Source organism: Drosophila pseudoobscura, chromosome 3, assembly GCF_009870125.1.
Source record: "Drosophila pseudoobscura strain MV-25-SWS-2005 chromosome 3, UCI_Dpse_MV25, whole genome shotgun sequence".
In the NCBI taxonomy this organism is placed as follows: domain Eukaryota; kingdom Metazoa; phylum Arthropoda; class Insecta; order Diptera; family Drosophilidae; genus Drosophila; species Drosophila pseudoobscura.
The window spans coordinates 10,884,883-10,910,863 of NC_046680.1; the positions used below are offsets into that span (position 1 = coordinate 10,884,883).

The window sequence follows — 25,981 nt, forward strand, 5'->3', positions numbered from 1 at the left end:
ATATATGCATACTTTTAATGGTGTTGTGCATATAATATTTTCAAATGAGTTCATTCACGATTTACTTTTAGAGTTTTATTTACTTAGTATACAAACAAAAGCCGCTCCAAAAGTAAACACTGATTTTGTTTCGTCCTTTGTTTGTTGGTGTAAAGGTGTAACTAACGCATAACCAGCTGCTTTTGGGAATTGTCGGTGAGCGTTCCAGCAGGCCGACAACACACACGCACTCAGGATTTGTCAGAGAATTTACTTCTTGCCAGCACCAATCTTGGCCTTGGCGGTACCACGGACCTTCTTCATCCTGTTGCGACGTTCCTTGCGCTGCTTGCGGGTCTGTTTCTTCTGCTCGAAGAGACCGTGACGGGCCAGACGGTACTTGGGCTCGAACTTCTTGGCAAAGTCCAGGGTGTCGTAGATGAGGGCAAAGCCAGTGGAGCGGCCGCCACCGAAGTTTGTGCGGAAACCGAAGGCAAAGACGACATCGGGAGTCACCTTGTACATGGCAGCGAGCTTCTCGCGGATCTCGGTCTTGTTGACCGACGAGAGTCCCGGGTGCAGAACATCGCAGACCATTTGTTTCCTGGCAAGCAGGCGGTTGGTCATGAACTTGCGGGTGCGGACTGTGGCTGTTGTACCGGACATTTTGACGGAGCTGAAACACAAAATCCACAGATTAGTCAAACGTTTTACACAAATACTCTAGCAAATGGTTTGCCACCACAAGTTGTTGTTGTCTCTGTGCAAATCAACATAACCTCACTGCAATGAGAATGCTCCGCTGACCAGCCCGCCCCTCCACGTGTGACACGCTGCTCGCGGCACTTGTTTACGCACACTCTACGACCGCTACCTTCGTCCCCAGGCATGTGCAGAATTTAGCACGGTTCTTCGGGCTCGTTTTTACCTGTTTTGGGGCTATAATTACCTATTAAAACACTCGAAAACGCTTTAAACACGTCTCACTGCGAACGCGAATTTTTAGAAAGGAAAATGGTAGCACTTATCGATAAAATATACCGTCCGACCCTCAGAAATATACAGAAATATACGGTCTCACTTTAAAAATATACCGTAAATATATTTTTAGAAAGGAATGTGGTAGCACTTATCGATAAAACATACCGTCCGACCCTTAGAAATATACTTAAATATACGGTCTCATTTTGAAAATATACCGTAAATATATTTTTAGAAAGGAAAATGGTAGTACTTATCGATAAAATATACCGTCCGACCCTTAGAAACATACCGAAATACACGGTCTCAGTTTAAAAATATACCGTAAATATATTTTTAGAAAGGAATATGGTAGCACTTATCGATAAAATATACCGTCCGACCCTTAGAAATATACCGAAATATACGGTCTCATTTTCAAAATATACCGTAAATATACTATTTCTACTATTATATTTTACATATTCCTCGTTTTTGATTTTCCGTGGAATATTACCAGCTATATAGAACATTTAGCCATGCCCACATAATTTTAGCCCATTGATGAATCAATTTTCTACTTAACAGGCTTATTTTTATTACTTGCTTTTATTGTATTTTGACTAAAACAAGGTTTGAACAAAATAGTTCAACAAAAAATCAGTCGCAATGTTGCTAGTATTTGAACGCATGATGCGTGTATAGGCCTTTGTGCACCCTATTTTGTTAATTTTATATGAAGATCCTGGCATCTAAACCTGATCTAATTTTGTTTTTAAAACGTAATTAATAAAGACATTTTCCAAAATTATTATGTTTTAAACATATTCGGGCATATGAGTATTAACTTGTATATATATACACATATCCTTATACCTGTTCTTGGTATCTGTAGAAAGACGATGAGCAGCAAAATATCATTGAAATAGGTTTACAACAGAGACTAAATTGTTTTTGCATTAATTGGAACATGAGATGACAACATGTTCTCAATTCTATAACACACATTTCTCCCAGGGTATGCCCAGAAACATATTGGAATGAGACTCATTGTTACATATCGGTTATTACCGATTCAAATAAATTCTAATTTCCAAAATATACCGACGAATTATTCAAATTCCTCGTTTTTTATATTCCGTTGAATACTACTAGCTAGTAGTATAGCCCTGCCCACAAATTTGTATCCAATTAATGAACTTATTTTCTACTTGACTGCTATATTTTAAATACTTGACTTTCACAGTTTTTGCCTCAATTTTCATTCCTCAACAATATAGAGTCTTGTATGGTGTAAAAACGAACCTAGCCCACTTAAGCCCTATCTATTTAAACAGTTGAACAATTTGAGTTTAACCGCGGAAAACAATAGTATTTGTAAATTCTTCTTGTATATCCATTATATCCTTTCTATTTTTTCTTTCCTTTCCTTACGATATCTTTCACCTGAACTGCGTTAAAAATTATTCAATTATTCATTTTCGTAGAGTGTATTTGAATACCCACTGGTCTACAATGGTTCTCTGTGCATGATCAATATTCTATGATTTGGATACACACATAGGAATGCTTCGACTAAGTTCCTGACCGTCACTTTCATGGTTTCCCGGGGCTTTATTGACTTTAATATTTCTTTTTAGCAACTCCCTCATCGTACTCCAAATATACGGATGAAAGAACAGTCATGGTTCAAGGTTCCCTTTCATTGAGTAAAGAGCGGATCTTCTATACTGTCTCGATCTTTATTTTTAGATGGAAAATATGATATAAATATTTTTTTTTAATTTTAGTGCAGTGCAATAATATAGATATAGTGACATGTCCATAATTCTCCTCTTCACATACACATTATGTTTATGTCCAATTCACTCACCCCATCCACAAAAGTAACAGGACACCACTCAAATCAATAACTGATTCTTCCCACACTCCAAGCTAGAGTCCACTAATATAAACAATGGACCCCATTGATTCATCAACGCCAGAATCACGCCACTCTCGAGAAATCGATTCTTTAGAATCATGCCACTCATGAGGACCAATCAGAGCTAGTCATAAAACCAAGGAGTATCACATTCCTAGCTCCCTCATGTAATGCAACACCGATCGCCAGCAGCGGATGCCTTTCATCAAAGCCGACGCATCCCCAAATATCGGTCGAGGCACGTACGCCACCGACACGAAGATGCAGCCGAGGAAAACAACACAAACGACAAAGACTGTCTTGGCTCCCAGAGCTAGGGCCTTGAAGATATCAATGCCCTGCACGATGCCCCCATCCAGCATGACCACCAAGTCGTGGCCCACAGCATTCACGACTTCCGGAAGGGCCTCTATCGAGGCTGGGACTGTGTCTAATTGGCGCGCTCCGGGGTTGGATACGATGATCCCGGCACAGCCAAACTCTTTGGCGAGTGCGGTTCTGCAGTCAATATCCCCTTCACGACGATGGGAAGATGAGTGACTTTCTTCAGCCACTGGATGTCCTTCCAGGTTATTGTGCGATCGTGGCCGGCCACGTACTCATTAATGACAGAGGTTCCCGTTATGGTGGGGGCCACGCCGCCGGCCTTCGCACCCTGGAATTTGGCCAAAGTCAAGTGTGGCGGTAAGCTGAAGTTGTTCCGAGCATCGGCTCTCCGTTGATCGGGGCATCAATGGTCAGGACGAGAGCCTTGAAGTTGGAATTCTCCGCACGACGTATCATCTTCTCAGCTATCATGCTGGGTTCGGAAAGACATACCCACACAAGTGTTAATAATACTCAGGTAATGAGACCCTAAAGCGACCCCATGCCTATCGGTCTTTGTAGATGAACTGAACTGAAACCATTTGCAGGTGTCGGGTGCGCCGGCGGCCAAGTCCTCCAGTGAGGTGGTCAAGAGAGTGCTGAGAATGAAGATGGATCCGGCTTGTCCGGCAGCTCTTGCATTTCCCAACTCGCCATCGGGATGAGCCATTGCTGTGCATTGATGAGTATTGCTGTGGGTGCGATCCCCAGCGGCCACTTCATTCCCAAAGATCTCACATCCGATGTCCGGCTGGGAAACGCCTCTCAGGCAGCGTGGAGACGAAGCCTTCGGAACGCCTCACGATTTAACCCCAGTGAGAATTGCTCGCCAGCACCGCTTCTGTAGTAATCCAATGCATTTTTGCAGCTGCTCGCTGCCTTTTTCCCAAAGTCCTCCACGCTCACCATCGCCATTATAAAGCCGTTATGCTCAGATTATTTGAGTATTTAATTATTGTTAACACTTCTTGCCACGACTCCCAGAATCGAACTGAACCCAAAAATTTCAAGGGCGAACCTTGATGGTTTCGACAGGCGGCACCGCCACCTGACAGAGAAACTGATTACATAGACCCTAAACAGACAATCATCTAGTTGGACAAAAACGTTTTTCTTTCAGGATTTTTTCGGATCGACCGTTTCTATATAGCAATATGTATGGTATGATAAACCGATTTTACTGTGCCGAAGCAGTGCAAAATCACCATTTGTTGAACTTTCTTCTGGAACCAAAGTTTTTATATACTTTTTGATTGCCATAGCTGACATTGCTATATGATCCTCCAGAATTTCAGCTCCCTCGGCTTGTACTCCTGTTCGAGGTAATATATAGATATTACAGGGTCGGCAAAACTCTTCTTCTGTAATACCCTGAAATATAACGAAAATTTTCTTAGGCTATTTAAAATAGATATTAGCTTGTTTTGACTTACTTGCATCTCTGATTCAGCTATATTCGGCATCACTGTTTAAAACTGGTTCCCTCTCAATGTCTTCTTATCGCTCTCTCTCTCTTCGTTAGTTACTCTCTCCGCACTCATTTACGGCAACACGTTATACTCTCTTTCCATCTCCCTCTCCCACGCAAACAACTTATTTCAACCACTACACTGTGATCTTTCGTCCCTCTCATCGCTGGAATGACACTGTTGTTGTTTTTTCTGACAAACAACGCGTCGGACGACGATAACGGAGGCGAGTGGAAAATTACCAGGGACTTTACAATGGAACCAAATGTTTTTGCGTCTTGAATTTCAGTCTGAAATTGTATAAATTTCTACTAAATGGCCAGACTGTACTGGTTACACGTGTAAGCCGAGGAATTCTCCTCCAAATGACATTCAGAATCCCTATCCAGCACTTGGGGGTCTTATTTCCATCTTCGGTGTTGACTCCATTTAACCAGCTGGGTATCCGTTGTCCGAAACAATCCAGTGTCGGCTTTGAAGGTTTCCATTCCACTTTTACAGCTCCCAAGTTGGGAAAAGATCTCTTTGGAACAGTCTTTCGCCTTCTGAGACAGTGCTCTGTCTGGCCAAGACTCGAATGCTGCTATCCGTGAACACCCAACGGGGAGCGCTCTTTGCTAGTGTGGCGGATTTCCATGAAGTTCACCCACACAGGCACACAAAATGTCTCGCTCTTACCCAGAAACCCACCAAACAGGAGGCTCGTTCCTGTCCGTGGACCCGTGGAGAGAGCAAACCTTTGCCAGTGTGCGTGTTTCTACAATCCCTCACCAACACCTTCACACAGCGCGCTGCTCTCTTTTGTCACGCACGCTTACTGTCCGTGTGGGAGAGCGATGTGTAGTGAGCGGAAAAGTGAGCTGGTATTGGATATTGTAGGCTAAACACCAACACCAATGCAAAGGCGACCGCTCTCTTTCGCGCTTTGGACTCTCTGTTTATGTTTGGAGCCGGTTACGGGCCGGAGAGGATCAGCTGTTTCCACAGCTGTTTGGCGATGGAATTCCTGAAGGAAATTCCGGGATCTTTGCTAATTCGAAGCGAATCGAATAGGAAATATAGGAATGAGGAGGAAACTGTACTTTTGCATTCCATCACGAGTTTCATCACAAAGTCCAGAAATTTCTGTTTCTCGTTTTGGGCGAGGCAACCTAGAAACAGAAAAAAGGCCTTAGTATAAGTATTATTACGTATAGGTACAGAGGCCTTGCACGAGGTCTCATATACATACCCCCTCTCGCGCACAGCTGCTTAGAATCGCTTATTATTCTATATAATCTATACACAACCATAAACATGCGATAAGGCAGCGTCGTAGTCGCTTTTACTCCCTCTCCCTCTGTGTCGTTCTCTTTCGCTCTGGTCGAGCAGGTTCCAGTCTGTCGGATATAAAAGCAGGCGACGCCGCTCCATGGGTATTCAGTGGAGGCACAAGCAAGCAAGCGAGCTAAACAAGATTTAAAAGTAGTGAGATTTATTAATTAAAAGTAGTGCAAAATGCGTCTGGGACAGACTGTACCTAACTTCCACGCCGACACCACCAAGGGGCCGATCAACTTCCACGAATGGCAGGGAAACTCGTGAGTTGCATCCAAATCGCATTCATTTCCACTCTCACTAAATACCGAATACCTACTAGATGGGTGGTTCTGTTCTCGCATCCGGCCGATTTCACGCCCGTGTGCACCACTGAGTTGGGACGCATCGCGGTGCACCAGCCCGAGTTCGCCAAGCGGAACACCAAGTGCCTGGCGCACTCCGTGGACGCTCTGAACTCGCACGTGGACTGGGTGAACGACATCAAGAGCTACTGCCTGGACATTCCCGGTGACTTTCCCTACCCGATCGTTGCCGACCCTACCCGCGACCTGGCCGTGAGCCTGGGCATGCTGGACGAGGACCAGAAGAAGGACCCAGAGGTGGCCAAGACCATTCGGGCTCTGTTCATCATTAGCCCTGATCACAAGGTGCGACTCTCCATGTTCTACCCGATGTCCACTGGCCGCAACGTTGAGTGAGTATCCGCTCCAAGATTCCCCCAATGTCCACTCAAACAATCTGATTCCCAGTGAAATTCTGAGGACCATCGACTCGCTGCAGCTGACGGATCGTCTGAAGGTGGTGGCCACTCCAGCCAACTGGACTGTGAGTATTCGTATATCTGAGCCAGCTGAGGGATCTCCAAACTGATTGTGATATGTTTTTTCCCCTAGCCCGGCACCAAGGTCATGATCCTGCCCACAGTAACAGACGAGGAGGCTAACAAGCTGTTCCCCAAGGGCTTTGACAAGGTTTCCATGCCCTCCGGCGTCAACTACGTACGCACCACCGAGAACTATTAGAGCCATTCATAGTCCTCTCACATATTTGTATTCCCACATTTTCATGCTTTACTTTTGTGCCGTAAAACAATCAAATAAAGTAAGTTTTTTTACGTAATGAGCCGTGTTAATGCGTTTTTATGAAAATACAAACCCAAAATGCATAATGGGCATACTGGAGCTGCTGCTGTATGAGTTTTTGCAATCTCTACTATTAACTGTTCAACAATTTTGTTCCATGAAATTATATTAACCCAACTAACGGAATTGCTGCAGCTGAGCTGACCTCAGCCTAATGGCCGCTACTGTGGAGCAGAGCTTTGCTCGCAAAAGCTTTCTGCCAGTTGAGCTTAGAGTCATCTGTTTTTGATAAGCGCTGCCTCCCACGCACGCCGCCTGTTTCGTTCTTTCATTCTTCTTTCATTCATTTGGCGCCTGGTCCGCAGTTCAAAATTGTCGATGAGCGCGTGCGGTAGTTCTGCAGGCGAATAACGGTGGACAAAGCTCGAGTTGAGGCTTATTTGTTGTGCGTTCCGTGTTTTGGGCCGGCCGCCTCCCTTTTAGGCAAACTACACTACAAAGGAAACCACTTTCGCTTCTCGTTCTGTTTATCCCCTCTCCTCTGTCTACACGGACCTGCCTGCCGCCGCGTATTCTTCATCACTCTGCCGTCCGCGTGGGAGTGTTTCTCACTGTCGGTGAGTGAGTGTAAACGTGCGTGTGTGCGTGGAGTGAGAGTGTACCGCAAACATGTGAAACGGTGAACAAATCATCTTAACACTCCACCTAGCCCCCAGTGATCTGATCGTTTGTGCGTGTCGCTGAACGACCTCTGCTCTGCAGAACCTTAAGGGGCCACAAAAGTTTTGTGTCCATCTGTAACGATAAATGCAACAACAGCCTCAAGCCGAAAAAGTTTCGCTCCACGCTGTTCTCATAAAATATGCCAAGACATTTACATCTCCGCCGCTCATGCCCCGGCTGCCAGTCGCAATGGCCGGCAAAGTGTTAAAGAGCCACAAAAAGGTACGAAAAACATTTTCCATTGAATAATGCATTCAATTACGACTGTCACATAAACAAATACTCGTCCAGCGAAATCTCCCGTGGGTGGACAAATTCTTTTGCTTTCAAATTTACACTCATGGCTAAAATAATGAGTGCACTACATAGTATTTTTTAGTTTATTGCAAATATTCTCATTTAGAGTGTCATTCATTTAATCAATTAAACATCAGACAAATAAATAAGCTCTTAATCTGGGACCATCACACTTTTCACCTAAATTGGGAATGAATAAAACACCAAAATATAATTTCCAGCTTATCTGAGATCATTTTGCCTGGGGATGGGAATTGTAACTGAAAAATGAAAAGTCAGCAAAGGGACCAAATTCCATGGCGGTGAGTGAGTGAGGGCGGGTGAGGCAGACAGACAGACAGACAGACGGACAGCCAGATCGGCCTGGCATAAGCCTTAAATATTTATAAAACGATTAAACAATCTTTTATTTTGTTTTCTGTTTTGAAAGCTCTACTCCCAACCTCTCCACCTGCCCTTCATGAAATGTTAATTTTAATTAAGCGGCGCTTCCCAGCTTAAAAAAAGGAAAATGCAAGAAAACTGGGATTAAACAAATCCAAAGGGGAGAGGACGCACGGAATGAGGGAAAGAGACAATGTGAGCAGAGAGAGGGAGATATATGTATGTATGTATAGAGAGAGGAAGAGGAATGGAGACAGAGGCAATGCTGAAGAAGCGACAATGATAAAACAATAAGTCGGCGGTTGATGAAGAACAGGGGAACAGGAAGAGAGGTGTGCGCTGAAGGAAATGCGGAAAGCGGGTCAAGTTTTTGTTATAAAATATTCCAAGTGCCGCAAAAAAGAAAATAAAGCTACGAAAAAATAATAATACCAAGTGGAAGCACGGAGAGAGGTGGGAGAGCGTGGCGCCACCGCGGATGTGGGACTTGTTTAGCAGCTCGGGGGTCCCTTGGATAATACTTGTGCCAGAGACAACTTGTGCGACTTCTTGTGGGACACTGTGTAGGACAAAGAATAATAAAGCTCAAGAAAAACAAAGACAGCAAAATGTCTCCCCCTGCCATGGTCCTGATGATGATGATGATGATGAGAAACTAAGGCCAAACAGGTTAGGGTCCACGGAGAGGGACACGACACGCGAAAGGCTTGAGACCAGGCGTAGGTAGGCTCGAGAGCGCGTCTGGGTAATTATTGTTGATGAAAACTCACACACAAGCACGCATAAACAAGCGAAGAAAATATGAGCCAAAGGCCCTCCCCCCCTCCCCAACTCAATCCCCTACCGGTAAACAAAATGAAACTTTTCTTTTTTGGAAGTATAATGGATGCACTGGGTCCCGTCGGCGCTCCTTGGCTCCTGCCTGTTCAAGGCGAACAATAATTTGTTATCTGTCCGCTTTTCGGCCCACGGAGTCAGTCGTCTATAAATCAAGAAACCCCAAAAATATCCATCTCACAGCCATTCCATTGTGTGCCGGCAGAAACATAATTAAGATATTATGTATTGCGAGCCCATTGTGCCCATACTCAAATTCGAACCACAAAGGGCAGACTCATTTAATGCGGTGGCATCCCCATAAATAATGATTAGAAATTAAATGGGAAATCCCCCATTTACTATTATCCATTTAACACAACACAAAACAACACAGCCCATAACTAGCGAAAACAAATCATTGGTGGGGTTTCATTAGAATGTTGATAAATCCGAGCAAATTGAACCGTTTCCAAATACATATGTATATATGTATGTACATGATGCAGCAGTAACAGTGAAACTAGATTATTGCAAAGTGATGTGTATTTAAACAGTTCGTTAACAGTTCTGATTTATGGATTATGTATAATTAAGGGGTTCGATTTTGATCGAAGATGTGTCTGATTGTCAAAAATATATATATTTTTTGGATTTTCTTTCGCCTAATAACTTCAATCAACATTTTACTTCGATTTTCTCAGGAATCGCACTGCATACATACATATGTATGTATGTTTCTCTACATGTAAATAACAGGCGCTCTACATGTAAATACCAGTCTGACGACACGATCATGTCTTAAGCTTTGTTGCATTTCTTTGGGTGGAATTTGGCGGTGTAGAATTCATGTAAAATTGATGTAGAATCCGTTACCTCCTATCGCAGAAATTTACTCGAAAAGATTGCGTTTACGCATTTCAAAGCAGCATTTAAATTTCTTAATATAATCACGCTTTCGTTACATCAAAACAGTCAATATTTAAAATACGTGTACATATATACAAAAACAATATCCACACTCATTCGAATTGTCCATTTGTTGGCAAATAGAAAAATCTTTCCAAATGTTTATTTAACAGAGTGTTTGCTCGTTGTACTCGTAGTTTACAAGTTTTTCGACAGCATCCATTTAAATATTTGAAAAACAGTCAGAAATCGAATTTGAGCTACTAATTAATAGCATTAAATAACGAGTTTAGATAATGTATGGGATATAATTTTATAGAATAGATTTAATTTTTGTTTCCTTAATTCGTATGTACCCAACGCCAATGGCGACCAATCATCCAAGTCATTCCTATCTGGAATACGATATACTTAATATATGTAATTCCACGCTTCACTTTATCACTTCATGAAGTTTTTCTCAATCTGTTTTCTGCATGGACTAGCTTGAAACTTCCGCCTGTGCGGACTAAAACTTTAATGCTAAGGGAAAACTATAAATCTAATTGAAAATTTAATTTGCCAACGACTCCCGTGACTAATGACGGAGCCAGACCCGCACCGAAGGCAGCTGCTGGATACAAATTTGTTAATTTCGCCAGCGCTAATTTGCTGTAACTAATTAAAAAACACTTTAAGTAAAATATTTCGCTGGCATATAAATATGGCGAAGAATGGAGAGGACAGGTTTGAAAGGAAGAAGGACACTGCGAAGCAAATCTAATTAATGTGCGAAACAAACGCACGGGAAATTTATTTAGCGCTTTCCAGCAGGCACCGGAACGGCAAGGTACGGCACGTCGCACCTGAGCCGGCTCGGGCTGGGGGCTCGGGGCTCGTTCTCTAGCGGCAGCGCCTGGCGGCAATAATCGCGTAAATTTTTCACAAACAGACAACAACAAGTGGTAGAGCGAGTGGCTCAAGTGGCAGCCAGCACTGCCAGCATCTCCTACCGTCCATTGTCTGAGAGATGATTTGATTTGGCTGCCTGCCTGTAAATAATAGGCCCGATGCTGAGACTCCTGCCCACCCACACTCATATGTCCAACTGTCTGTGTGCTTGTTTGTTTTCGCAGTCCTTCGTCCTTTGTCCTTGTTTAAGTGTGTTGTTCGAATTGAATTTGTTGCTCTTTGACGAGAATGCGGCACCGACAGTCGAGATTTATAGGTCGAGATGAATGGGTTTTCAGCACGGCAGGGGCCGAGCGCAACAATAGGAGCACAACAAAGCGAGTGCCTCTGAAAACGGTTATGCATTCATTTAGTAATTTCAATACCACATCACCTTTCGAAAATCATCATCAGCGTTCCTGCTTAACGTCTCAATGGAGTAACATTTTGTTTCTTTCAATATTTTGCAGAACCATGACCGAGCTGGGATCGATATTTGAGCAAGCACCTGTCGCGAGATTGTTGGTATGCCAATAAATTTTCCCGTGCAATCAGTTTAATTAAAGAGCCGTCAGCGGTAGGGCCCTGTGAATTGTGAAGTGGTTCCAGGTGCGCGGAGCACACAAGGGTCTGGGGCATTGTGCGTACAGAAGGACACTCGCCAATCTGTGGACGCGCCTCCGCTCGCCGCGGCCCAACCGGGCCAGTGGCGGCTACTTGCTGACGGGCACAAGTGCGCCGCGTGACGATGAGCTCGTCGGTGGGTCGTTGCCAGGACGAAGGCGTCAGCAACCGCAGCAGGACCAAAAGCAGGAGCAGCAGCAGCAACAGCTAGGTGCCGGATACGCAGCCCCCAATGAGTGTTTAATTAATGTGACAGACTTTAGTGATATTCAAGAGAGTAGCGAGGCTGGCGCGGCTAGCGGGGCTGGAGCAACGACTACGGCAGCTGTCACTGAGCTGAAGGTGCCGCCCATAGCGACCACGAACATCAGCAGCAACACCTCCAATACCGACACCATCAACACCAACAGCAGCAACAGCAACAGCAACATGTCACGCATTATCCAACCACGTTATCGGTTCCGAGATCTGCTCCTGGGCGATTTCTCGTTCAACGACGATGGCGAAAGGTAAGTAAAAATGACCATTTGCCACCTGCCACGGTGGCAGCATTGCGCATACGCCGCGTGGCAGACCCATCCCTCAATACATAGAGATAAGCGGCAACCGACTGAGCCCGGAATAGAACGTTAATTACGCTCGCCAACTGCAATTGGCAAACCGATTTACCATATTTACTTTATATGTACATATGTCCTCTTTCTGGCGATCGATGAATCGATTTCCGCTTGACATGCAATGCGTGGTAGAGGGTCGAGGGTCGAAGGTTGACGGGGGTTGGGTGTTGGTGCTATCCTGCCCCGGAGTCTCTTGAATTATGCAATATTCACCGTTGCGAGGCTTGGACTCTGGGGTCAGCTAATCTAGGTCTCGGAATGGGATCAAAGCACTTTCAGTAAGCGATTGGCCCCCTTTTTTTAGTTCCGTATAATTATTTGCTTGAATGTTTGAGTAAAATAAAAAATAAAAAACTCGTATATATACATAGGGTATACACTGTGGAAAATAATCTCTTGAAATCTATAATAAAAATCTGATTCTAGAACTAATTCTATACAAGAGTGTCTTTCTTGAAGTCAGTAAAAATTCAAGTACTCGTATATTCGGGCTAAATTAAATTGGTATCAAACCCGCCTTTCGTTCAACTAAGAAAACAATCTAACGAAAGAATAAACCACTCTGGTCTCTGTCATTGTTCCATCCCGATTTTGGCAGCAACCACCCGACCCCTCCTCGACTGCATCAAATAGAAACCAGTGGAAAAAGAAAATCACCGAAAATCAATCAATAGCCGCAGCTCTTGTCATTCTTTTTGACTGTCCTTTCAGTGACAGAAATTAAAAAAAATATAAACCGAAAGGTGGCCACCGAGAAGGGATACGTGAATAATTTGATTTAAGGGAAACTCGTTTAAATATTTGGACCAATCGTTTTATTTGTAGAGTGCTTTTTTGACGATAATCTTTATGAGTTTTTAATTGCTTATTTAGTGGGGAAGCAGTTTGAGGCTGTCTCGGCCAGAGGATGGATGAACCACGCTTAGTACACGTTCAGTTGAAGCTATGATTGGCCAACGCTCTTCCCTCTTTTTGTTGTGTATTTGTGTGGTTTCTATGATAGCTGAAGCCAAGGACGCGGTATGTACTATTCGGACACGTCAAGAGTTTCCGCGTTGACGGTTTCGCATTTTGTAGGGTGTTGGCCGCAAAATGAAGACTACGCTCTTGTCCACAGAGTTTAATTATGATGGAAATTACGTAGAATACTTTGGCTTGGATCCTGGAAAATCCAAGGGCGTACTCGGAAATTTAACGAAACCGATGACAAAAATTTTCATGGACATTCGAGTCGTCAACGAGGTGATGCAGCGGGTCGTCTATAAGATAGATAACTTCGACGGATGTGCATTTCTAAACAATCGCGTGATCTCTCGGATATTCTCCCGCTGGTACGAAGCTATCGTGGGCAACACCACGCACTTCAAGTGTCCTGTTCGTCCGGGTATCTACTACCTCGAAAACGGGGCTACTACGGGCTTGGTGTCGCAGTATCTTCCGGCTGGGACCTTTCACGTGTCTGTGCGAGTGAAACCGATCTACGGCGGACCCTTTGCAATTGAGATCATCTGGCGATATATGAGGAAATAACTTGTTGTCGCAATGATAATTGCTGCTAAACTGCGCAGAAAGCGAATAATTAAAGCAGTAATGCTGCCTAAAAATCTCTTATGCTTGGACCACAACAAACACAGGTCTGAGAGGGTATCATATTGTCTTATAAGTAATGTATCGTTCAAACTTGTTTAGTGGTTGTTTCTGCCATTTCGCTTCCATCGGAACGTGTCCCCAATAAAGTACAAAGTGGACTCATTAACCCATCAGATGGTTAGCTGTGCTAAATAGATGTTTTACTCGTGTAGAGATTACCACTAATGGCTCATCAATCAAGGGTGAACAGGGGAAGGATACATGGCATGGCACTAAAAGCCAACGAGTCACCTGACTTGGCACAGAGAAATTGAGCAATTTTCTGGTCTTGTCGCGTGTTAATTTGCCAATTAATAGCCCATCAATGGGATGGGATCAAAACTGAATGGACGAATGATTGTAGGGGGTAGTCCAATATGATCGCTGGCTCTGGCAGATGGGTGTGGGCTCTTCTGGGCCTTCTTTCGGCTGTGGCCTGCAAGGAGGTTTGTCTCTTCTCGAGATCACGATGGTCGGTCTTCCAATTTCATTCTTCCACAGCAGCCGTCGGTTTTCCGGAATGGAAGATTAAAGTTAGTTTTGGAAGCTCTGGAAACCAGTTGCGACGGCAAAAGCGTGGAGTATTTCCGCAGGGTTTCCAGTGAGGGATCACTGTACACCTTTCGGGTGGTTAAGCTGGCACCTGCCTTCACCATTGACATCGCTCTTCGGGTGCAGAAGACGAAGCGGCTGATGTACAAGCTGGACAACTTGGATGGCTGCAAGTTCCTCGAGAATCCGCTGGTGAACAAGGTACTTGGGTATGTCTACAAGCGGCTGATTGTCAACGGCCGCTTCTTCAAATGCCCCATCCAGCCGGGTGTTTACTTCCTGAAGAACGAGGGCACAGTGGAAATCCTGCCCAGCTTTCATCCCACGGGACGCTACCAGCTGACAGTGCGGCTCAAGATGCCCAACAGTCGGGGCCCGTTTGTGATGCAAATGCTCTGGATATACAACATTGTGCGCATCAAATAAAACCTGGCCACACGAGCAGTGCCTATACATACGAGTATGTATGAACATATGTATATAAGCCCCGGTTTTCTCTGACCATTCTTTGCCAAGAGTGTTGTTTTCTGGCTGAATGACTTTGTTTGGGGGTCAATTAATTGCTCATTAATGACATAGTTAATAGCCGCAATGCAAATGACGATACATGCCAGTCGATTGTACGTTGTCATGGCATTTGGTTTTCGTGTTTGCCTCTGTGTCCTTGTACTTCCCTGTCTCCTTGCTGTGGTTGCTAAGGAGGAGGTATAATTAGCCAGAAGTTTCCTCAATCCATTGCTGAACCTATTAGTTTTCAGAAGCCGCTTGTCTTCAGGAAGGGAAACATGAACTTCATTATGGAGTCCCTCGAGACGTTCTGCGATCACGACTATGTGGAGTACTTTCGCAAGGTGCCCGACGCTGGGCTGCTCTACACCTTCCGCGTGGCCCGGCCGGCCGCTGCCTTCTCCATTGACATCACCGGGAAGGTGCTGAAGACCCAGAAAGTGATGTACAGGACTGAAAACATAAACGGGTGCGAATTCCTCAGGAATCCCCTAATGAGCAAAGTTTTCGGCATCGTTTACAAGCATCTGGTGGTCAATGGCACTTTCTTTGAGTGCCCCATCAAGCCGAATGTGTACTTTCTGAAGAACGAGGGTGCGATGGCGGTACTGCCCTCCTTCCATCCGCCCGGACGCTTTCAGCTCTCCATGAGGGTAAAAATGGCCGAGAGCCGCCAGCCGTTTGTCATGGAAATGCTCTGGAAGTACAGAATTGTTCGCATCAAATAAACACATTTGCATTTGGAGGTGTGCAAATTGGTTTAGTTGTCTCTAACCCTCGAGGTACATATGCTTCCTTGCGTTGCCCATACGCCACGTGGTACGCACTTATTCCCGGTGGGGTCGTAAGGTCACGTGTGCGCCTGTGTCTGTGTGTGTGCTACTCGCGAAATCATAATTTGACGGCAATGCCTTCTTTGCATTTAATGTAGCGTAAACATTTTAATTTTTTATGAGCCTCGCCTGCCACAGCCACGGCCAAAGTCTCATGCTCTGTCCGGATATGGAGCACAGCTCTGCCCCCCCACTTCCCTGCCCTGTTCTGCTCTGCTGACTGCGACGTGCGCAAGTGGCCGTGGCAGTTGCCTTTATAATGCCACGTAGTCCCAGCCACTTGCCCAGGCCCAGGCCATGTCATGACCCACGCCACTATGGGCTCAGTGTGTGTTTTGGGTTGTTACTGTGTCACGGATGCCTGCACGTCTTGCCTGGCCGGGCTGCTCTACCTGAAATCGGTTATAAACGATTTAGCAGGCTCTAGCAAGGCTCCCAGTGTTCACTTGGGTGTGCGGCATCCAGCGTCTTTGCCACGCATGCTGTGCGTTTCTGGGGCCCAAACGAGTTGTCGACAAGTCCCCCAAGAGAGCTCAGAAATGGGAATTTCATTTACTGATTCGTTGACTGGGTTTATCTGGCAACGGATTCAGTTGAGGAATAAAGTGCAGTGATTTATGCCGAATAATTCAATATTCCAAGAATATATTCTTTTTTTTTTGTAGCAGGCTTTAGTCAGAACAATTTTACACCTGGCTGCACTTTTTCAGGTAGAACATTTCCCATTTCCCATATGTACATAGAGGGTGAGAACATTTCCTGTTCGGTTTGATCGGCCTGCCATCAACCATTCGTATTGCTCTCTTGAAAAAATCCTTGTGGGCGTTGGATTAAAGGCTTTGCGGCACGGCATACCTTTTCGGAACCCTTTTTTTTATGAGAAATATTTAATAAATACGCGGAAATTTCGCTTTTGTTTTTCGTGCCTTGACGACAGCATTTCAAGATCAAGATTTATGGGGTCTTAAATACAACATTTTATGGCCTAATCCGACCTATAAACTAAGGCCAGGCCTGACCAGGCCTGGGCCTAAAACTGTTTAATTGCCCCTCCAAATGGCTTTGGAATTTTGGGATTTTAATGGCCACACGTAGCCGGAGCTATATGTCAAAATGGCTTTAGTAATTTGTTGGCACTCGTTAACCAATGAAATGATCCCAAATTCTGTGACGAATGTAACAAAATATAACATTTCAGATGCTCCCACACTCGCTTTAGGTTCCTAATAAAGGTCAAAGTTGAGGCTACTTGAGCGGATTCAGAAAGCCCACTTTGGCTTCATTAGCATCGAATTCCCAAACACAATTTTTCCGCTCGCAAGCACTTGAAATGGCTTGGAAAATACGCCCAGCACTCTTCTTGACGTAACACGAGTAAAATGTTCAATTAGGCAGCAGTGGGGGGCCTTCGCTTACCTTTAATAAAAAAGGGGTTTCCATCCAAATTTTTTTTTCTCATTATATTTAAGTGGAAAATGCCCACAAGCAACGGCGGAGGCAGCGGCGGAGAACCCATCTCAACAAGTGTAAGGAACAAAATGGATCGAGAAAAACCGCAAGCTCAGCAGGAAAAGGGCTCGTTGAGGACGAGTAATGGAAAATTACATATTTTTTTCGCACGTTTAACACAATTTCCGGCCCAGAAAGCAACAGAAATTTGTGCACATGATAGCCAAGCCCTCACTTTGATTCATCCATCCAGCGTGCAACTTTATCTTCCGTTGGAATACGTACCCACACCGACTGCTGATTATACGACGAGAAGCGGAGGGACTACAACATGAGGGCCTGTTTGTGAAGCACAATTTCCCATCACATTCGCATAAGTTTTGGACCAGGAGCTGACACACTTGTGAAATGTGCACCGTAATGACTTATGCAAATCGCATCGCATTTTTCACCGCATCCTGGCCCAGGTTTTTCCACTTGTACTTCAATTACAGCCCTGCCAGAACAGGCCTGCCTTCTCCCTTGGCCCATCCTGCATTATTATCCTTTGGATCTAAGTGATTGTTAAATTATTTAATTAAACGATTAAGAAGATACATATATGTATGGCGGTCCCGAATGCTGATGCCAGCGTTCTGTTGTTCGTGTTCTCCCCCTTATTTCTAGACCAGCCATCGAGGGTTTGTGGAGGGGTCCTTGCACAATCTGGGCAACTATAATTATCCTAGCATTGTGCAAGACACAACGCAACCACAGGTTGCTGCTGTACTGCGTTCAGTAATGGATAGGTTTGGGTCGACCTGAACATGGCTCGACCGGAGGCCCCCAAGGCCGTCTTGCAGGCCAAATGAAGTGAATTATGCATACAGTTCTATATATATCAATGGGTCCCACGCTGTTCAGCTATTCAGCATTCTGTCCGACGTCAGCGACATCAACAATTGGTGGGGGAATGCAGTTCTCCTGCCCTAATGGGCTGCACTTTGCAGGATACTCGTACTCTGCAGATTATCGTTATACTTAACGGCAACGATCATTCAACGAGAGACAGTGAATTATTACCAGGAGTTCTGTAATGCCTTACTAGCATTGCAGTAATTTTGTAGTGCGATGTAAGCCATCAGCCAGTCAGTATTGTCGTGGTGCTCGACATTACTGTTTTACTAGCTGAATGGCGGCCTTGGCTGTTCCATTATGACACATCCACGAACTGGAGGAATTCCGTGCAATGTTGATAAATGAAAGTATCCAACAAAAGATTGAAATAACATTAAAATATATTGTTTTAGTTCACTCAGATGAAAAAGCCATGGTAAAAAGAATCACACACATGTTTCAATTAAATGTGGTTTATTTTTAATATGAATTTAAAACAATTATAATTGGTATACCAAATTTGAACTAAAAATATATATTTTGTATCTAAATGTGAAAATATTTATATCAAATAAATTAGCGGCCCTGCGACGTTTCGCAGTGGCGCAAATTGTATTGCACAAAAAAAAATTCGGGCCAAAGCGGCCAAACCGTTCTCTATTGATGAAATCCAATACATTTTTATACCCGATACTCAAAATGAGTATTGTTGTTTATATATTTATTCAAAAAATGAAAATATGAAAAGTATTTGTATTTATTTTAATTAATTATTATGAAAACTATTTTTTCGAAGTTCTCGAAGATAAAACTATTGGTATTTATTTTTATTTTATTTTTAAATATAATATAATATTTAATATAATTAATTTATAATTTTATAAATTATAATTTCATGACATTTTTTTCTCTGAGTGTATTCTACTTAGTTAGCTTAATGTCCGATTTCTTAAGAACTACTTTCTACATCTATCCTCCATTCCCCCCCATCAACAACACACATTTACCATTTACCACAAAAAATAAGGATTCTCAGCAATAAAATTGGCCGTCGGACCTGTGCACATACATACATATGTACATATGTATGTAAACACTCGTACGTTCATATTTATGTAAGTAGAGATTAACATTGGAGTACATACAAATAGAGCTTACCCGGCGGCTATTCGGAATGTTTCCGTTTCTATTTTCCGACTGTGGCAGCGTCATCGTCTATTTTTACACCTGGCAACAACAAAGAGCGAGCTGGGAAGCTCATCGCAGCGGGTGGCCCGGACTGAACTCTCACATTTTGGCATTGGGTCGGTGGGCAAAAGAGCAATACAAACAGCGCTTGTGTTCATCAATGAAAGAACACTCGTAAATAAATAATTATGTGCTCCGCAACTATAGGCGATGGCCCAGGGATCGATGTGGTGCTCGGACCGAGCCAAGCCCGAACCCAAAATCGAAACCAGCAAAGCCACCTGGCAAGGCCAACAGCATTTGCGGCAAAATCTAAACTGCAGCCGTTTTATGGACTCTTTTGTGCTCAAAGTCGAGCTGCTTTTGTCGGTGTGTGAGTGTCTTTCAGTGTGTGACCGGGTGGGAGGACGGGTGTCCTGGCCGAGACAAAAAGAAAAGTTCCAAAATCAATCAACGTGCGAAAAAGGCAATTTGTGGCTAGCAGCCAGCTTCCAAAGGTTGGATTCCAAATACCGAAACCTTAAATATACTATCATCGTCGTCGGGAACTACGAGTATTCATTAGACAGGGAGAGAGATCATGGTAATACTTACCAACCTGGTCTTCAGATAGACTGGAAGTTCCACAGATGCTTTGTGGATACTCAGCTATTAAATACAAATTTTCGCAATATTTATGAAAAGGGAAGTGGTTAAAGATCGGTCCGTTCAAGGCATATTTTTATTGTTTTAACTAAGGAAAGTAATTTTGTAATATATGTATCATTATATGTTCCCCAAACTATAACTGTCTGAGGTTAATTTGCCTGAAAAATATATATTCTCTAATAAAAATCTAAAAAAATAATAAAAAATTAGTGTACATATTAAACAAGGAACTAATTGGATTGTAAAACTCTTTTCTGGGTTGCTAAATACTTTATTAAATTAATATACCCTACCATCAATGAGGGTACACTATACCAATGCTTGAAAATTCTATTATAAGTAAAGTTCCCTTGCTGTTGCTTCTCCGGGTGTGGGAGCGGGTGTGGGGGTGGGTATAGGAGTGGGTATCTGGAGTTGTACGAGTAGGTGTGCTGCGGGGATGACCGTTTTATGTTGACAACTTTTTTTGTACCGATAAATGTGGCGTAAAACATGAGCAATTCTCGACTTTTTGGGACCCGACGCGAACCGGACCGGGCTGGCCTTTCTTATTGCTCGGCAAAATAAATATTTCAGCTGTGTCCTGTCGCTTATTGTCCCCGGAGTGCCGTTGGTCAATGATGCATTTAATAGCGTTCGCTCCAGAAATTTCGCTTTCTTAAGATTTTCGCGGTGCTTACGAGTATTTGTGACAATAAACAATAAAGAAATTTTCAATTATCGGTGGAGGAGGGTATCCACGCCTGCGTGGACCCCTGCCCACGCAAATTTAATTAGCAGAAAGCCCATGCATGACTGGGACATTTTAAATTTAGCAATTACGTGGGAGGCGAAAGGTACAGGTGCGATAGACCTACCTCCGTCAGGGGCCGGTGCCAGTGCAGCCAGCCAAAGCGGATATCCTTTCTGGCAGGGCAGAATCAAGTGAAGCCAAACGAAACCGAATCGAATCGCCCAGCATAAAGCGAATCAAGAGAAGCCAAGTGGAAGGGAGGGATACTGCACGGAGGCCGCTGACTGATTGCCGGTCCAGGCCAGCAGACAGAGCAATCCATCCGATCCGGCAGCCAGCCAATTCGAATGGCTACGGATTTATGCAAATTTCAACGTACTTTGCGGCTGAGGCTGTCATCTTGCAGCCGTTGCAAGTGCTCAGGGAAACAAAAGGTGCCACGGAAGCGCGAAATTGTATATGGAAATACGCGACTCAAAATCATTTAAGCCGTCAAGGGAGTTTTTCCTTGATTTGCTGGATTCAGCAGAAGTCCCTTTACATAAGCCTTAAAATGGAATACAAATATTTCTGTGTCTATTTGTGCTATTTATTTACTTTGAATGGGGTATTCACCGATAGTTAAGAAGTCTGCTAAACTTTAGATTTATTCAGACATTAAAGTCTTGGACTTTCGATAAGGAACAGCCTGTGTTATATACTCCTGCTCTGGGCAGCCGATGAAAGCCGTGCTATAAAAAATATATACTGTATCTGCAGAGGCTAATCCTTAAGCCGGCCTAAGAATGGGCTCTTAAAAACGGAATCCGCCAGCTCGAATGACAGACTTGAGGCTTCGCGGTTCGTGGTGCAAGCTTTCCTTGGTATCATCCGAGGCGCAACTGTACAACAATCCGACACTAATTACTTGCAAAACGGCAAACGAAATTCTCTTCAAACCCCAAAACCCAAACTCAAGGAATTTCAATTTTCAATTGAAGTTCCTTCCATTGGAGCAATTAAAACTAATTGAATCGTTTCAAGTTTTCGGCGGGTGCAAGAGTGAACTGATGTGGAACTGACGCAATTGCAGTCAACTCGATTGCTGGGTAATGAGTGTGGTCCGAAAATGAGGATAGGAAGGCACTATCAAAACGAACGGACAGGAGGAGGATGATGTGTCCTAGAAGTGTGCTGTGTGCTGGACAGAGAAAGTGAAAGCAAACATTTGCTCGCCCAGCCGGAGTGTTGGTGAATATCGAAGAGGCGACTGCCGGGGCAGAAAATAAAAGAAAGCCGTAAGGCAAATAAAAGAGTTTTACTCTGTGTCTCCGCTGTTCTTGTTATTTAAGTAGTTGCTGTGACAAAGTGCAATGACGAGCAACGGTTTTATTTACACTATGACCCTCTGCCAGGCGGGCGTTGCTTGTGGGCGTGTACACACACACACCCACACCCACACGCTCAACAACACAGAACAGTGTCGCCATTTTCGAGGGGAATCTTGTGACGTTACCGTCCTTCAGTTTCGGGCCAGAACCCAGACAGGTAAAAGAATTTGCTGCTTCACCGGTCCATCGCTCCTCCGGTATCCTCGTGGCTAAAGCTTCAGACCCAAGAGATGGTCTATGGTCCTCCCCATCACTGTCCTTGTCTCTCTTTTTCAGTGTGCAATTTCCTAATGGCGCAAAGTTTAATGTTTCCAAAAAACAACAACACGACCAGATTCGGGGACGTACATGCTTTCCATACCCTTACCCTCACCCTGCCGTAAAGTGGCATAAGCTCGAAGGAATGATTGAGTTCGTGTACCCTCTGTAAGGGTATGCAAAAGCAGAAAAATGCATTGCAGAGTGCAGAGCAGGGCGAAACTCGATACAATTCGAAATGGCAACGGGAATTGTCCGAGAAGCGACACTGAGCGGTTGACATTCGAGAGTCCTGCGCCGCGCCGTTTGCCTTTCAGTGGGTATCCCCCAGATGCCCGGCCAGGCGTATCCAGGACCGAATCATACATCAATTACTGTCTAACCAAATGGCGTTCAATTAGCCCACAAGCGAATGGGACCTACGTCCCATCCAGTCACTGCCCCAAGCCCCAAGGAACTGCTGTTTCTTATTCAAAATTCAAAGCAACCCAAACCAAATAGAGGGGTACAGTGAAGGCTCCAATAAGCGGACATGCATGGACTGTTTCGTTTTCAGAGATGCTTCTTTCCAAGAGATCCTTTTAACTTTTAAAGTGAATATCTTCTACTTTTCCTGAAGTTTTTGTGCAATTTCGATAAATTGTGGAATCGTTTATATATTTTATATCTATTTCTGTTCGTTCACGAGGGGGTTTCACTGTACTTTCCCGTCACGTTTTCCTTGCTTAATTGAACGACCTGTCTGTGGTCTTTCTACCGTTTCTTCTACTTCGATATTCTCTTTTATTTTTTTTGGTTCCGTTTAAGCAACTGTGTCTGGAGGATGGAGCGATGGTGAACGCGCATCTATCGATAAAATATCCAGATACATATAACTTTTATTATTGCTTTAGGAAAACACACGAAAATATTATATGCCCACAAGTAGCACAATATTTCATAATATAACTTCCAGAAACGGAAACCCAGTGCGAGAGGAGATCCACGTATCCTGTGTGTTAGATGAGAAAGGATACTTCCAAAAAGCTGTAGTTAATTGATATGACATTGTGAGCGGCGTGGTTTTTGGAGGCTTTGGCACAAATTCAAACAGCCCCTAAATTCAATGTGTCAATCAAAAATTGTACCCGAAAATACGGACGCGAAGGTTCGATCGGGTCGCACCCACACGTGTTCCAAAATAAATATTGACAGTCACAACAAGCGACAAAAAAAAAAAACAACGAATATTTGGAAACTGTCGCGCCCGCGAGATGCTGCCCGGACGCGTCAAAAGGCAAAAAATGAAAAGGTATAATAAAGAAAAAAGGAAATACGTGAAACGTTACATAATTCATGGTGGCAACGAGCACAGTCTGGCTCCATCACGCCCACTCTGGCTCTCAGTTTTAGTATCAGTCACAGACTCTCGCAGGATTCGCATAAATATACAATTTAGTTTAGGCATTTGAATATTTCTTTTCCCGCCCTCCTTCCCCCTTCAGTCTTGCGACGAGCCGAGCCGGCAGCAGCTGCGTTCCAAGGTTTCCTTCAGGATTTGCACGCCCCCTTTATTCATCGGAACCTGACACTAATGAAAAAAGCGAAATCGTGTCGAGAGCTGAGAGTTCGATGCGACTAAAGGGAAACAGCGTTAAAGTGTGTTATTCATTTTTAAAGGTATTTTGGGGAGATACCTTGTGCTGGAAATAAACATGGGAAAGAATCGAAGAAGCTTCGAGGGACATATGAGATTGAGTTTAGTTTAGGAAGGATAATAGTTAGCGTTAAACTTTTCAAGAAAGCACGAAATTTAAAGACTTTCCGTGAGCCGTGCTTTTTACCAACAATTTTGCATAATTAATATGCGGTTTAAATCGGTAATCAAATTACCCAAATTGTGTTAACGCTATTCATTCACGTTCACCTTTTTGTTTGATTACATTTGGAAATTAGCTCGACGGCTCCGCCGCATGCGAGTAAAATCAAATCGAATTGAATCAGCAAAATTACGCGCTCTGTGCAGTAGTGCGTACACAGGGTTCATATACGAACATTGAAGCTATAAATAAAATATGCCAGAAAATTTAATTCACTTAGAAGCGACTTTAAAGCGTTATACCAAACATAATTGTTTTCAAACGACTCGATCTGCTGTAGCAATGGAGCGCGATCTCCATCGTTTGAATACAATTGTATCCAAGCTTGTAAGTGAATAATCCTGAGGTTTTGTTCTTGAAAGTGACATGAAACGTGCAATTTTAGCTTCTTGAAATATGATTTCTACAATAGGTGTCCAATGTGATAAAGGTATTTATGTTAGCTCAACTTAAGGTTCTAATGCTTCTAATGTGGGATGATTGCTTAGTTTGAGTTGCCTCTTTGGCACTCTCCTGTGCCGCTTTGACCAAACTCCATAAACCCAGTGCAAATATACGCGTTTTTGCCTGTCACCTGTCACCTGCCACAGTTTCAGGTTTTTTCTTCTTTTTTTAGTGTTACTTGAAAGCTGCATCAAGTTAGACATTTGTGCATCTATCTGCATACTATTTGGGAACTTTAAAAGGTCCTCTAAGAGCACCAGAGGAGGACAGCGTGTGTCCTGTCTGTCATCTGTCTGACTGAAATGCAATCTCCGCCTCGAGACCCTAGGGGAAGCATCCCCCCCCGTTGCAGTTAGTTTGAATACAGACTCGTGCATATTTCATCATCACGCGTGAAGATTCTCTTTTCTGATAACTCCATGGGAAATACATATATTAAAACTTCATATTTGTCGGCCTTCTCTTTTTCTTTTTTTTTTTTGCACTTGGATGCCAATTTATTTGTATTAATGTCCCAAGTGATTTCGGTTGCCCCTATCAGCACAAGGGGATGGCTCGCAGGATGTTGGCCTGAAAGAGATATTATCTTTGTGTCGGCTTTCCACATTTTTCCCTTGCGGTTTTAGTAAAAATAATTCTAGGGTACTCTTGGGATACATTGGGCATGTCGAGGCAAAAATGGATATCAGTTTATCAAATCAATATTACTTTGTGGAAAACATTTAAAGCTGTCATCGTTCCATGCCTTTGCATCGACTTAAAGCTGAAAATTCTTCGTTGCCGAGTGTCCTTACACACAACGAATGGGGTATCCCCTGGTCGTGAGTGCCAGTGTCTGTCAAGGATGTCTCGAGCTGTTTCTGGCCACCGACTGTTGTTTGGGAGCGAGCCCCGTTTGCTCCTGCTTGCTGTTCAAGGGTGCTCTCTTCTCTGTGATGTTCATCTCTTGTTCCGTCTGTGTGTACACAAAATGGTTGAAATATTTTTGCATTATTGCCCGCCTGGCTATCTCCGTGTCCGGCCAGTAGTTTCCACTTTTTACAAATTTTTGTTTCCCCATTGTTTGGAGTTGACAGCTGGGCGAACCGCACACTAAGCGCATAGGTCTGCCAGAAGGTACTCGTACATATCTCGGACTCGACTCCTTGGATCTGTCGGAAGAATGCGGCATGTAAATTCGGTTTGACATTTTAATTACACTACAACTCAAGAGCCCATACGCCCATACGTGAGCG

At 43.8% G+C, this 25,981-nt stretch overlaps 6 protein-coding genes and 1 pseudogene across 8 annotated transcripts in view; 5 read left to right on the forward strand and 2 right to left on the reverse strand.

Moving 5' to 3' along the window:
• Positions 1-53: 53 nt before the first annotated feature.
• Positions 54-1,078, reverse strand: RpS24 (ribosomal protein S24). Of its 2 annotated transcripts, none has more exons than XM_015184226.2 (2): positions 929-1,078; positions 54-655 (listed from the first exon to the last, which is right to left on the reverse strand). In XM_015184226.2, the coding sequence occupies exon 2, from the start codon at positions 643-645 to the stop codon at positions 250-252; it is 396 nt and encodes a 131-aa protein (XP_015039712.1). In that variant the 5' UTR covers positions 646-655; positions 929-1,078; the 3' UTR covers positions 54-249. The 2 variants fall into 2 exon arrangements, with proteins under 2 accessions (XP_015039712.1, XP_001360816.1); XM_001360779.4 differs by having other exon boundaries at positions 908-970.
• Positions 1,079-1,809: 731 nt separating this feature from the next.
• Positions 1,810-5,353, reverse strand: LOC26532630 (peroxisomal (S)-2-hydroxy-acid oxidase GLO5-like; annotated as a pseudogene).
• A 747-nt stretch (positions 5,354-6,100) lies between these two features.
• On the forward strand, positions 6,101-7,137 carry LOC4804223 (peroxiredoxin-6-like). Its single transcript, XM_001360780.4, has 4 exons — positions 6,101-6,278; positions 6,338-6,712; positions 6,768-6,843; positions 6,912-7,137. Exons 1-4 carry the CDS (start codon positions 6,196-6,198, stop codon positions 7,038-7,040), a joined length of 663 nt encoding a protein of 220 aa, XP_001360817.1. The 5' UTR covers positions 6,101-6,195; the 3' UTR covers positions 7,041-7,137.
• Positions 7,138-7,446: 309 nt separating this feature from the next.
• SLO2 (slowpoke 2) overlaps positions 7,447-25,981 on the forward strand; it is a 92,244-nt gene continuing 73,709 nt past the window's right edge. For both annotated transcript variants that reach the window (XM_001360787.4, XM_033378702.1), the window contains exons 1-2: positions 7,447-8,045; positions 11,630-12,292. In XM_001360787.4, the coding sequence (XP_001360824.4) occupies positions 12,213-12,292 (80 nt within the window). In that variant the 5' untranslated portion in view covers positions 7,447-8,045; positions 11,630-12,212. The remainder of the gene's footprint in view (positions 8,046-11,629; positions 12,293-25,981) is intronic.
• LOC6898420 (uncharacterized) lies at positions 13,196-14,475 on the forward strand. Its single transcript, XM_033378704.1, has one exon. It carries the CDS (start codon positions 13,493-13,495, stop codon positions 13,928-13,930), a length of 438 nt encoding a protein of 145 aa, XP_033234595.1. The 5' UTR covers positions 13,196-13,492; the 3' UTR covers positions 13,931-14,475.
• On the forward strand, positions 14,411-15,027 carry LOC6898421 (uncharacterized; the record flags this gene model as incomplete). The annotated part of the gene is made up of 1 exon (XM_033377499.1): positions 14,411-15,027. A coding segment is annotated over one exon (597 nt), but the record flags the coding sequence as incomplete, so codon positions are not given.
• Positions 15,346-16,107, forward strand: LOC4804225 (uncharacterized). Its single transcript, XM_033378703.1, has one exon. The coding sequence runs from the start codon at positions 15,367-15,369 to the stop codon at positions 15,814-15,816; it is 450 nt and encodes a 149-aa protein (XP_033234594.1). The 5' UTR covers positions 15,346-15,366; the 3' UTR covers positions 15,817-16,107.